General features: G+C 44.3%; 1 protein-coding gene across 1 annotated transcript in view; it reads right to left on the bottom strand.

Annotated features, from left to right (window-relative positions):
- SETD1B (SET domain containing 1B, histone lysine methyltransferase) overlaps positions 1-14,366 on the bottom strand; it is a 65,314-nt gene that overhangs the window by 13,673 nt on the left and 37,275 nt on the right. The window contains exons 7-12 of the mRNA XM_065417632.1: positions 12,362-13,129; positions 7,889-8,062; positions 6,353-6,440; positions 2,946-3,163; positions 2,348-2,483; positions 1,276-1,719 (exon numbers count right to left, since the gene is read on the bottom strand). Of these exons, the coding sequence (XP_065273704.1) occupies positions 1,276-1,719; positions 2,348-2,483; positions 2,946-3,163; positions 6,353-6,440; positions 7,889-8,062; positions 12,362-13,129 (1,828 nt within the window). The remainder of the gene's footprint in view (positions 1-1,275; positions 1,720-2,347; positions 2,484-2,945; positions 3,164-6,352; positions 6,441-7,888; positions 8,063-12,361; positions 13,130-14,366) is intronic.

Below are 14,366 nucleotides of genomic sequence, written 5' to 3'. Positions count from 1 at the left end.
ACTATAGATTTCTCCTGCATTCTAATATGCCACCTCTAATGAAGATTCCCTACATCAGAGCAACCTTCCCTGTGGCGGAATGTGGCTGTCTCCAGAATATATCAGAGACTCTCCCTGTGTCCTCCAAGGACAAGAGCTTGTTCTAGAAAGTAGTTCCTTCTCTGTCCCCAAGTGGTAAGCCTATGGCCAGCACAGAGCTTCCGAGTCCCATGGCAGCCCAGGAGCAAATGGCTGAGCAGGGAGCAGAATCCAGTCCCCCCCATGGTGGTATTTTGCACCGCCTGTAGATTGTCAAGCTTTACCCACCTCGCTCCTATTTTAATAACAGTTTTAAAAAATCTCCTGGAGGTTGTCTTCACACATAACATATAACTCTGTGAATTTAAGGAAGACACCAGAAGACCAATTTCCTTCTCCTGTCAATGCTGTGACAAATGTTCATTTACAAGGGAGCTAAGTGAAAAACCCCTAATGTAGGTCTGCGATTCCACCCCCCTCAAGCCCTGTTAAGTGTCTCTTTCCATTCCCCAGCCACACAGCCCCTTTAGAACCAAAGCACTAAAGGAGCCATTTCCTGGCTGTCGTTAAATTTAGAGTCCTAGTGCTCATCTACAAGGCACATCATAGATTGATTCTATGGTACCTCATAGGCCACTTATTCATTCACACACCCCTAAGGGTATGTCTAGACTGTGATAAAACACCCTCAGCACTGAGTCTTAGAGCCTGGGTCAGCTGCCTCGGGCTCATGCTGTGGGGCTAACAATAGCAGTTTAGATGTTCAGGCTCACGCTGGAGCCTGGGCTCTGAGACACAACCCCACCCCCAGCCCCCTTCGCGGGGTCTCAGAGACCAGGTTCCAGTCTGAATCTGAATGTCCACACTGCAAGTTTACAGCCCTCCTGCCCAAGCCCACTGATCTGGGCTCTGAGATTCAGTGCCATGGGTTTTTTATTACAGTGTAGACATGCCCTAAGACAGTTATGCTCCAGAAGGACACTGCCACTAAACTGGCTAGGATAAGACTCTTGGGTGCAATGCACAGAGCATTTTCAGCAGCAGAACTCCAGCTGCAGAACACCTTACCAGATGATCAAGAGCTCAATCCAGACCTCCTTCCCCAGTGAGACCATCTCCAGGACTGACCAATTATTGGGGAGATAAGGAGGAGGAAAGGACAAGAGGGGCACCGAAAATATGCACAATTGGATGCTGTGAGAATACTGTACTTTGATACTACAGCAACAGATGACAAAATACATTAACACACTGTACCTGTTACACATATAGGGGACGGCATTAGCTTTACTTCCTGGTCTCTCTCCGTGACCACCAAACCTTCAGCAGCAGTAGATTCCTCTGGCACTTCACTACTTTCATCTTCCCGTTGCTTGGTTTCTTCCATCTCTTCCTCTTTTACTGCCATAGCTGGTGCCTCTAGTGCCAGGCTTGTTGCTTCCATATAGTCGTCCACTGGAAACAGCTCCAGGATGGTCTCTTTTTCTTCATCTGCTAGTTCATGACTAGCAGACTCAAGCTCTATTTCAGCAGCCATGGCTTCTCTATCTTGGTCTTCAGCCACCACCTCTTCCTCCTCCTCTTCTTCCTCCTCCTCCTCTTCCTCATCCGAGTCAGAACTCGACTCAAATTCTGAGGAGTCCTCACTTTCATCAGATGATTCAGCTTCGGCTTTGGAAGATGTGGGACTCACTACATCTTCTGCAAGGATAAGATGTTGTTATTATTATTGTCCTTTTATGACCTCATTAAACAATCATGTGAAACTACAGAAATTAATCCCCTGGATAGGGTTTTTTGAGGATTTCCTCCTGATTTTCAAGGGTTTCTTTAGACAAAAATATAGCTCACTTTTAGAAGAAAAATCAGTGTGGGAAAATATTTTTTCTTGAATGATATAAAACAAAACTGTTCTCCTCTGAAGCTCTGTGCTCCCAGAGAAGAGCTTCTAGATAGCATGGGAAACATTGGTGTCTGCTTGTGCCCTGGTAGTGAGCATGGATGAGAGCACGTGGGGAAACTATTCTCTGCGCTGTTAAAAGTGGCAATTGGTGCGAGCTGGAGATGCAAATGGGGGATTTACAGTATATTTTAAAATCAAATTTTATTCTCAATTTTTGATTTGGTGGGATGTTATTGTTATAACCCAGTGCTGTAAACTCCAATATGCACAAAGTTAGAACCAGTTCAAGGATAGCAATCCTATTATGGATACTTAAGCGGGAATACAAGCTTAAGAATTGGCCTAGAGGTGAGCAATTCTACTGGAACAAAAATATGGACCTGACCAGAAGCTAAAGTTTCCTTTGTTTCTACTAAGACTGCATACCTTCTTCAGAGTCCTGCTCATCTTCCTTTTCACTTGTTTCTACTCCCGTTTCTTCATCTTCATCCTCTTCCTCCTCTTCGTCAGCATCTTCCTCCTCCTCTTCCTCGTCTTCCTCCTCCTCCTCCTCGTCTTCCTCCTTTGGCAGTAAATATTTTAGTATTTTAATGACAACTTTAGAAAAATATGTTGATTTTCTGTATTGGCTTGAATAAATACACCAAAATCTCAAATACCACAGCAACAGTAAATAAACCTAAACAGACAGTAATTCTGGATGCACAATTCAATGCGCATCACAGCAGACTCTCAAAAGTTGTGTCCCAATAAAATCAAATAAAAGGCAAATTAAAAGACAGTGTTTGCCCACCTCTGTAAGACATTAAGTTTGTAATAGTATACAATGGGGATGGGAAGAGGAATTTGTTTTGAGCTGGTGAGTAAATTATGTCATCAAATCTCAGGAGAAGTAGCCCATATAATTTTATCTAAGCTACTCTAACTACACTAATTCATAAGTGTAGTCTAGTGATTAGAGCTGGAGACTTGGGGTTAGAGAGTTCCACAGTTTAATTATGTGATGCACGGGGGGAAAAAATACCTTGCCAGGTGCTGCTTTCACCAATCCTCCCTCTTCCTCCTGCTCGTCTTCCTTTTCAGAACAGGATTCTTCTTCTTTACCTGAAGTCTCATCTCCTTCCTCCCCCTCACTGTCTAGCTCCAATGGTCTTGCTGGTCTCCTTCGGAGGCCTACTGCTTCTGCATCCTTCTTAGACAGGTCTGAAGTAACATCAGACATGTCTCTGTCCCTTTCTGACTCTGATGGGGGGAAAGAAGAGACGAGAATTGTAATCAAAACATCATGATGTCAAGGATTCAACTATCATGGGTAAGCTCATAACATTATTATTAATAGTATTATAGCAGTGGTCAAAGGTTCCAATCAGGATCAAAACCCTACTGTACTATGCAAGAGATAGTCCCTACCCCAAAGAATTTACATTCTGATTTAAGGCAAGGCACAACAAGGGGGTGTAACAAATAAAAGGAGGAAATGGGGAGGGCGAACAAGAAATATTAAGGATCTCAGTCATACCTAGTGGCCATCTACGTAGCCATTATGAGTTGGCAATTTATCACAGGCTTTCCATCAGAAGTGTGTCTTGAGGAGCGATTTATTGGAGGATGGGGGAGTGGCTTTATGGACTGGTTTGGGGCACATGTTCCATGCGTAAGTGGCAGCGCGGAAGAGAGAGAAGACGCTTGTGGAGAAATGGGTGGTCGCAGCGGACAAACCCGGCACAGCAGATTGGGTGAGGTGACACAAATAAGAGACAGGAGCAGTAAGCGGAAAGGGGACTGTGTTGTAAAGAGCCCTAAAGGTAAGGGCAGAAAAGGGCAGTGGAGAAGAAGGAGCCAGCAGAGGGACTCAAAGAGACGAGTGACATGGTCAGAGTGATGAACAGGCGGATATCTGAATGGACTTAGAGAGGACAAGGTGGAGCACAAAGGCCAGAGAGGAGGCAGCTGCAGTAGTGAAGATAGGAGAATGCAAGAGCCTGAACAAGCGTTTTAGGAGTGTGCATACAGAACAAAGGCAGGATCCTGACATGTGATGGAAGCAGCAGCAAGATCTGGATAAGACCTGGGAGTGTGGGATTTCAGAGAGGCCAGAGTAGTGGCAGCATTCACGTCAGCGACTTGTTGAGTAACTGGGAGGATGCTGGTGCCGTCAACCGTGTCAGAGGAAGGGGAGAGAAAAAGGGAAGAGGGCGGAAGAGCAGTTTTGGCCCTGCTAATTTTAAGTGTAGTGGCAAGACACCCACGAGGAGACGTCAGCCAGGCAAAGTGGGATGCAGGGTTGGAGAGAGTGAAGCAGGTCGGGGAAGAAAAGCAAATCTGAGAGTTGTCAGCAAGAAGCTGGTAACTGAAGCCAAGATCACTTCCTGTTGTGAAGGTGTATCGGGGGAAAGAGGGTGGTGGCAAGGACAGCAACGAGAGAGGAGCGGAAGAGGAGTACCACCATCCATCAAACAAAACCCTGAAGGAAGCCCAGAATTTTGACATTCCTCCCCCACCCCTCCCCCCCGCGACACCGTGACCAGCTGTATGTTAAATACAGGAGCTGGGATTTTTTCATTCACAAGGGTACCATGATCGAAGGGGCCCAAAAGCACCAAAACTCAAAAGTCAGCCTCAATAAACATCAACCTGCTTAATGGCCCACTCCCAACCAGACTTTTCTTCCACATTACTTCGTCAACCGTACCCCACTTATCGACTTGATTCCTCATTGAACTGCTGCTGTATTGAATCCCTGAGGATCAATGGGCCCTTTGTGCATGGATATAACGTTAACCCTTTGTAGGCTGCAGACTGACAACCAGCCTTCTAACCTTTCTTTGGTCTGAAATTTGGAAAATGGCAGCAATGATAGGGTTAAATGCGGGTGCAGCTGACGAACAGTACATTGCCACACCTAGGGTTTGGGGTTCTGTACAGGGGAAGCCAGAAGGGTCCGTAAAAGGAGGGTGGAAAGCTGCTATCATCGGGAGCAGCACCTCCTCTGGGTTCCTTATATTTTAATTGCAAGCATTTGCAGGAGTGCAACTGGAAGAGCACCCTAAAACCAAGCACAAAGCCCCTGTTATTCAGCGAAAACAGAAAACGATGTCTAGAAAAAGCAGGGCCTGTGTTTGGAGTGTGATGCTTGTAGGATTGCTGGGTGGCTCCACTCTGTGGGGCAGGGTCTTGCCGAAACTCCCATTCAATAGGAAGGTCCTCACGCTAGAGCTAGGGGGTTTATTCTGCCTAGTTCTGACCTGGTTTGCTCCTGAAGAAGAGAGAGATGCTGCTATCCTCAGAAGGGATTAAATTTTGGTGTGTGCTTCAGAATAAGACCCAGCAGAGGTAAAGGGGTAAAAATAGGGTCTACTATCAAGGGAAGAGTAAAGGTGATAAAGCCCTTTTCATTATGTTAGGGTTAAATACAAGCTTCCTGGGGCTTGGAGGGCCTTAAAACATTTAGCCCTTTAGCTGCCGATGACTGTAATCTCAATGGTGCTTGAAGGACCAGTGTTACACTGGAGCACTGGCCATTTATGTACCTGGTATATGGGGCAGCACACATACTTTGTGTTGCTTCACTAATCAGATAGGGAAGGAAGAACCCAAGGATTAATATTTTGAGGGAGTCCTTCCTGTATCCCTCCACACCCAATCACACACTAACTGGTGTGTACACATCAAGAACTGGGTGTTTGTTTTAAACTTTAGATTGCGTGATGGAATTCTTTGTTTATTGAAACTAAGCATCTGTCCTCACAGCCACCTCTAAAGTACATTCTGGTTCTTAAATGTTTAGAACTACTTAAATAAGCTTGATTTATAAACCCTCTTCTTTACTTTGGCTGCATGAGCAGCTGTTAGGCTCAAGGATCAAGTTTATATGGGCTAGTAAACTGCACATTAGTCTTAAAGAGATCCTCAACTGACCTTTATTTATCATCTTATTTTTACTCTGCACTGTTTGGAGTAAACTTTTAAAAGAGTTAAAATATTTTAAAATAGACTTTCCCTTCCAAATTTAACAAATAAATTACCTTTTTTTTTTTTTTTTAAATGAAATCCAAACCAAATTGGCTCTCTCTTACTTACTTCCATAATGGCCTTGATATCGGTAAGATAAACACAGCTCTGGAATGTGCTTGCTAAACTAACCTGCGCTCCCTCTGCTGGCTGACTGGCTCTGCAGCAGTGGAACAAAAATATGGTAAAGTTACGCATAAACCCTGGGTCTTACATTTCCTGGTCACAGTAAATTTAAAGGAGTACAATCCAGAGCAGGTCTCCGAGCTGATCAGAGTTTTAAGGTCGATTGAATTTTGGCTCAAATTCTTGAATGTGTGTCTAACTGGGAGTGAATGTGCTGCTGAGAAGCTGAAAGGAATTCAGTTTTTGTATGGTTTGCATTCACACTTGTGTATCAATTAAATGTGGATTGCAAACCTTCATCTTCATCATCAACAGAGGGGGAAGGCCTGATTCTCTTCTGATCTCCTGCTGAGGCAGCTTCAGGCGGCTCCTTTCTCTTCACCTGAACAAAGAACAGAATTAGCATTTCTAAAAAGGTAGTAGAATTGAAGAAACCAACTTTCCAAGCAGATCCCAGCTGCTTTACTTTGCTAGCATAACTAAGGGCTAGTCTACACTAGAAGTGCTGCAGCTGCATCACTGTAGAGCAGCTGGTGAAGATGCTCTATGCCAAGGGGAGAGAGCTCTCCAGTCAGCATAATAAACCCACCTCTGTGAGGGGCAGTAGCTTTGCGGACAGGAGCTCTCCTATCAACATAGTGCTGTCTATGCTGGAGGTTAGCTCAGTATAACTATGTCACTCAGGGATTTCCCATACGCCCGAGTTAAACTGACATAAATTGGTTGCTAAAGCAGGGAAGTTGAGACAGCTAAAGAAATTTCAAAGCAAGGTTAGCTTTAAATTAGGACTTGAAGACACCCTTGAATCTTTACTTAAAAGTATTGTAGAGCCAAACTGAGTTCAGAAAAGTGAATTACACCCCACTCCTCTCACCAAACCACTGTCCATTTCCCCATGCTTCTGCCTCTTGACTGGTGGCAGAAATGCCACGATTCTTTTGGAAAAGACTTCCTGTCCAATTTGGTTAACTCAAAGAGGGGCAGTGAAACCTTCCAGACATTAAGGTTCAGCCACCATAACTACAAAGCATCAAAGGAAATTTAGAGTTTCAAACTTCAGGAATTTAGGTATGCTCCACTCCATTGCTCTCATCTCTCTTTCTTCTAACATAAGATAGAAATAATAATCTAATAAGATAACCAGCTTGGTCTTGGTCTCACTCTGCGCAGGGGACTGTGCATTTTTCATACTTTGCATATTGCTTGCAGCATTTAATATCCAGACTGCTTAATCAGAGACGCAGTGGGGCAAGCATATTTTGCAAGCAGTCTTCTAACTCAACTCCTCCACCCCCAGCCACATTTTAAAATTGACACGTGTAAAATCCAGAATTGTTTCTGCTAACATGAATTAAAAGCCATTTGCCTGGCAAAAAATGCTTGACCTGTGTTACAAAGGGACCTAGGCCCAAATTCCACTCTTGTGTAAATAGGTGACAACCCACTGAAGTAAACAGAGTTACATTCTCTCTACGTACTAGGCCAAGTCCACCTCTTGATCTAACAGTTTAAAGCTGCATTGTCTCTTCCACGCTGACTGGTAACTGCATATAACCCAGCCTAGCAGAAACTCTGTTTTTTCCAGCAGTGCTGAAACTTTGTTTCCTAATACAGGTCACTGTCAAAAGGTTAAGAGAAACTGACACTAAGGAGTAGGGATCCCCCTTCCCAAAGATTACAGGTTATGTTAAAAGCGAGGGAGGTTGTTAGACAAGAAACAGTAGAAAAGTGAGAGTGTTGGTGTGTGGGGATCTGGATGGAAAAAGGAAGGCAGCATCTATACTCTGATTGCTCAGCCAGGGAAGACTGCTATTGTTTTCTAACTCATACCTTGAAAGATGGCAGCCGAATGGCCCCTCGTAACCCAATACCCAAGCCAATTCCCTCGTAGCCTAGCCCTTCTCCTTTGTTCCAGTTCTCCAGGAGGCAGGATGTAATTCGATCCTTTGGCTTTGGTTTTTCCTCATCTTTATTTTCGCCAGACTTCACTGGAGTGAGCGATGCCTGCATAAAAGAAACAACATTTAAAGAGGCAACACCACCCTGGTGGGTATGCAAACATTGGAAATGCCTTGAATACCTCGGGGAAGGACCATCACCTATTCAGGCTTTAGCTTCTGGAAAGACAGTATCTTCTGAAAGATGCACCATTATGTCACACGTGCTTATGGGGTGTGTGTGTGTGTGTATAGGAATCCTTTAGAAAATTTGAGCTTTTGTTCACGCCTCCCCAGCATACCAATGCTGAGGACTATCAATGACAAATACAGAACATACTTGTTCAAGTTTCCATTGGTCGGGCTTTACCCAGATGAATCAGGGATAAGAATTGTATTAAGTCATCTAAGCCACTTCTCTACCAATGCCCCAACCATCAAAGAGTTAAACAAAACAGTGACAGGATCCATCTAAGGGAAACTTTAGGACAACCAACACTGTATATGCAAATAAGTCCTTAAAAGATAGAGTATGTGGCTTACATCACAGTCCAAAACAAGTAAGATAAGACAAGATGCAGAGGAGAGGGGGAATTAGGGGGAATCAGTCTTCAGGAAATGGGGATCGCACCGAAGTGCTCTCAGAACTGCCATCACAACCAGACACTTTAGCATAGATGAACCTCTGATGCTTGTGCAAGGAGTTGCATTCTGAACTGGAAGAGTGTCTACCTCAGTTCAAGAGCCTTCCTTGGTGGGATGGATGCAGTCATAGACCGGTTAAATGATCTGAGTAGAGGTTTTCCCCATTTGCCATTTGTTATAATTGCTTGACACTGGTTGTCCTGATCCTCTTGTAATGGGATTCCGCGCCCCCTCCAATTTAGGTATGTGCATGGACATGGATATGCTGGGTTCATATTGTAGGTTTCCCTCATGCACATTGGGATACACTGATTTATTACTGTAGGGCTACTTATGAGAATTAGCATCAAAAGTGATTTAAAAAAATTATATGGATTTACAAACAAAAGGGAAAGGGGAAAAAAAATCAAGCAAATCAGCCCAAAATTTGATTATCAATGTTGATAGTGTCTTTTCAAACTGCGTCTTGCAGATGGACTACATGTTATACACCCAAGAGGATACAGCTTGACATCTGGGAACCATCAAGGCCTTAAAGACTTACAGGAGGGGATTTTTCTTTTCAAAAAGTGATCCACGTGTCAAGGATGTAGAGGCAAGCAACGGTCCATTGCCATTTGGCGGTCTACATCAGCTTCAGGATCCTGTCCAACAGACCGTAACACTGATAATATATCCAAATAACCCATGTTGGGTTTCTGGTATGTCTGGGGAGCACTCATGTTTAAAAGGGATGGAAAAATGACCTAGCTACTCTTCATATGAAGAGAAGTCTTCTTCCATCTTGGCTATTAAGAAGCTATTTCGCTGCACAAGAGGCACTAACTGCTCTGAGCAATAATGATAGTGGATCCTGCTGAAAAGCACTCAAGCCACACACGCCTTTTTAGGACTGACCGGTACCCGGTGTCGCACTATCCTCACTCTGCAGCATCTTGCTTCTGGAAGCCACCACATCAGTTCTGATGAAGGAAAGCAGTGAACATTCTCAAGCCTTGTTCCACATACTGTGCCAGATTGAGCCATGCTTTCTAAATCCCCCCAGTGCAGCTTCAAACAGCAGGTGGTTCCAAGTCTTGACAAGGCAAATGGGCAGTGCTATCAAGTTCAGAGCTCATTTTAGGTCTCCCTAATGCCAGGTGCTGGATCCACAGCTACCACCTTCAGTACCCACATGAAAATAAAATTGGAAAAGCACGTGCAGGAGGAACTTGTGAGTAAAATACGCAGCCTAACAAGAGAATACATTTCTACTACTGAGCCAGAATCTATGATACTCCAAATCATACTCTCTCAATCAGAAGTCAATGAGTAAGCTAATGTTCAAGCAGCCTGACCCTGAACAGAACCACATGTGGACCACCCAGGAGGATACTACTCACCTTTTGGAGACAGTTCCATTCTTGAAACAGATTCATGTTCACAGCCCAGAAACCAACAACTGTTGATCTTACCGAGCTGTGTGAAACTACATGAAGTAACTGAGTTACATGTGTGTACCCGTGAAGGACCAATGTTGCGTTGCACAATACTAATGAATTTTAGATGGGTTAGAGAAACCAATGGGCTTTATAACCTAAACCCACTTTATTAGACTTCATTTATTAGCAGACAGAATTAATAAGTGACTTTGGACCTTTTAATTAAAAATTCTTTTTTTTTTAAATTTAAGGCACAATATTATAGTGCAAGGATGATGAGAGTCAAAGAAAAGCTAAGTGTTCATTTTTAGTTAGTAGGGTCAAGGCCCATACTGATAAAAAGCCTCAGAGGCCTCCAAGCCCAGATAATATAGAAACAGCAAAATCTTTAAAATGAAACATATTAGCCACTCAGAGACTTGATAGACAAATCTACAGTCTCACTTTGAAAAACCCAGCTGCAGCAAAGCAGAGCTCATCCAAGGTAGGTGTGGATGGGAAAACTCGATCCAACAGATGGAGAAGAGAATTTAAACCTTTTCAAGGTTGGAGCTCTAGACCTCATGGGTTGGGAGGAGTCAGGATCAATGTGCAGCTGTCTCAAGAAGTGGTGACTCTTGACAGCTTTTAAGTGAAGGATGATATAATTTACTTCTGATTGGCTCTTCGGGAATGGATTTCTAAAATTCACTCTGACCCATCCCATGATGAGGCTTCACAAGCATTATCAGAAGATCAATTCCTTCTACTGCCGTTCATCAACTAAACTGGTCAAAGTTCATTGTCCTCATTGAACACAAAATACAAGTTCAGCTCATATCTGCCAATACAGAAAAAGCTTGAGGAGGATATCAAGCAAGCAGTACAGGTCATACTAGATTAACTGTAATAGGCCCAAGCTACAACATCAAAATGGCTTGTCTAGACCACTACACCTTGCTGGACAGCAGTTGGCAGGTTGGCTTTGGAATTCTGGCATAGCATCAGGTTATTAATTAATTATTATTATTTATATTACTGTAGTACTTAGGAACCCCAATGTGTTATATGGGGGTCAGTACAAACAAAGAACAAAAGACTGCCCAGGTGAACTAGTCAAATGGACTTTTCTGATAGAATTCAATGTCACTATATGGTAACTGTTACACTGCAACACAATGCTAGTGGTTTATCCAGGGTGGTATCCTACACTGGCCAGTACTTGAGAGGAAGGTTTGAACCCCCCATAATTCACCTAGCTGTATAATATTTATACAGAGCAAAGTGCCAACAAAGATTTCTCAGATCCCAGCTGATGTCCAGCTCACACCCTGCAGCGTCAACAGCCCTGCTCCGTCTGATCCTCGTTAGCGTAACTGCAATTTTAGTTTCATAAGAGTGTAATTTTATTAATCTTACTAGACTATCCAACTTTTCCATAACCTGTGGCAGTGAGTCTATGCAGATTGTGTTTAGAAATATTTCCTACACTGAATCAAGCTGTAAGTTCCAGGAGAGTGAAGAGAACACAAGAGCTAGCAGCGGCAGAAGTGTATAAAATAGACCGAGTTGCCACTGAAGAGCTCTGCCATCAGTTTTTGGTCACTTCAGGGTCTCGTTTAAGTCAACTTCTCAAATTATCCCATTTCCCTTTATGCACCCACTAGCTAGCTTTATGCTGCACTCACTCTTTTGTTAACATGAGGGACCTTGTCAAGAAGTGAATGTCTTGAGTATTAATCAAGGAGAGAGGTGTAGTTCTGAATGCAAGACATTTAACCCAGCACTAAAATGCAGCAAATGTCTGGGGTGGAACACAGCAGCTGGAAAGGAAGTGAAGAATACCGTGTCCAGCTCAAAGTAGAGGACTCTCCCCTGATGCCAGAGTTAACACCTCTCGTCTTACAAAAAATGCCATGGGATCTCAAGTAACAAGTTATGAGGACCGTGGCTCTATGTTACATCCGAAAGTCTAATTTGCAGAACGTATCTGCTGATATTTTACTGCAAGTCAACTAGAGCCAGGTCCTACTCAAGTCAAATGAGAGTTTTCCTCGCTGATTTCACTGGGTCAAGATTTAGTCTAGGATTCATCCCCTCCAATTTAATTTTAATGGGACATCTACCTCTTTCCTTGGAAAGCTATTCCATAGTCTCATTGCTCACTCTTTAGGACCTTTTCCTGATACTCCTTCTTAAGTTTCCTCTAATTTGATCCCCCGCATTTTCGCTTGCTCACACCCTACCTTGGAACACCTTAAGCCCTTCTTCTCCAGATCCATCTGCACAGCTCTAACGTATGAAACATTAAGAGTGCCTACCTTTGCTAGACGTTCTTTCTTGTCCCACCAGTCATCGAAGGCTCTGAATGCTACCACCTCGACCATTTTCCGGTTCAAGTCCCTTTTCATAATTGCTTTTAATTCCTTCACAATCACCAAGAGGACACCGTCCACAGTAGCCTTGTGCGGATCCTCCTTCTTCGGCACATAACCCGGTGGTGGGACCGAGGGGTCAAACTTGGGCAGCGGCGGCCATTGCTGCCCCCGGCCAATAGCTGCCCCCATCGAGAAGGGACGGTAGGGAGGAAGATTCACAAACTGCATCCGACTTCCCATAAAAGGTGGGTACTGGTACGTGTTCTGCCCCTGCATCATGCGGCTCAGCATTTGAGTTTGCATCTGAAAGGACATTGGCATGCCGCCCCACTGGTTGCCCAGGACATTTATCATATCCACTTGCATGACAGGAAACATGCCAGGATGGAATGGAGGAAGTGGAGGCAAGATATGAGGCGGTGGGACCCCAGGTGGCGCAGGAAGCGGAGGTGGTGGGACGGTGACAGCTGGATGAGTTGGTGGAGGTGGTGGTGGTAGAGGTGGCGGCATTGGAAAGCCTGGTTGGGGTGGGGGTGGGGGTGGAAGTGGAGGGAACCCTGGTGGGGGCATGGGTATCGACTGAGTCATCACAGCAGAGTTGCTAACAGAGGAGTTCACCACAATGGTTTTGGCACATTCTGCACTGGTGATTGGTGAAGAATTCATTTCATCGTCAGATATTTCCATGTCCTCCCCTGAAGAATGCTGACCCTGGAAGAAAGGGGAAGAGAAACACATTCCTTTAACATAAAAGTTACCTTTATACTGGTTGTTTGGAACAAGAGTCATGTTACTGACATTTTAATCATAATTGGATAAAGGAAAGTGATGTACAGGAAGGTGTGTCCCACTGAGCACATGGAGTTTCATTTAAGCCATTCTGTTTCATGTCAGACTACACATGGAACCTCCAGGAAGTGATGAGGTAAAAGCTTTCTAACAGCGAAACAGCACTAGCCAACTGAATAGCAAAAATTGGCTTCTATGCAACATAGTAAATGCTGCCCCCATATTTTGTTAAGCACCTACAATCCCACTTCGGTGTGCAACACAATCTGTTGCTGACACATAGTACTGATAGAGAATACAATTTAAAAGAGTAACTAATCAACCTTACACTCTCCAGCAAGTTAGTGTTTCCACTTTTAAAAATCATAATCCTCAGACTTTAGCAGCTAAATATTGACCGTAAGTAATAGTCAGAAGAGATGTGATGTTTGCAACTGTTACAATGTTGCCTTATGACAAAGTGTTTCAGACTGAGAAAGGAGCGCCTTATCTACTTTTCAATTATCTTTGATCCTCACAGATTGAATCCAAAATTCGCAGAGGTAGGGGAATGGGGAGAGGCACTGACCCAGGGTATGTCTACACTTGGAGCTAGGGATGTGGATTCCCAGCTTGAGTAGACACACTGAACTAGTTCTCATCAAGCTAGTGAACTAAAAATAGTAGTGTAGCCACAGTAGAAAAGGCAGCAGCAAATGTGGGCATTGGGTACCTCCCCCAAGGGCAAACCCGCTCAGGCCTCACGGGTACCTGCCACTGCCTGTCCTACTTTGGCTACGCTATTATTTTCAGCACATTAGCTCAATGAGAGCTAGCGCGAGTATGTCTACTTGAGAAGAGAATCACACCCCTCTCTCCAAGTGTAGACAGAGCCAGTGGTGAGCTGAAGCCGGTTCGCACCGATTCGCGGGAACCGGTTGTTAAATTTAGAAGCCCTTTTAGAACCGGTTGTCCCGCGTGGGACAACTGGTTCTAAAAGGGCTTTTAAATTTAACAACTGGTAAAGCTCCGGCAGCTCCCCGCCCCGCCCCCAGCCCCAGCTCACCTCTGCCTCCTCCCCTGAATGCTCCACCCCTCTTCTCCTCCCCCTCCCCTGCTTCCCGCGAATCAGCTGTTCGCGCGGGAAGCCTGGGAGGGCTGAGAAGCAAGTGGCAGCTTC

Source organism: Emys orbicularis, chromosome 16 (assembly GCF_028017835.1).
Source record: "Emys orbicularis isolate rEmyOrb1 chromosome 16, rEmyOrb1.hap1, whole genome shotgun sequence".
Classification (NCBI taxonomy): Eukaryota; Metazoa; Chordata; order Testudines; family Emydidae; genus Emys; species Emys orbicularis.
This window is presented reverse-complemented; position numbering and strand designations above follow the sequence as displayed.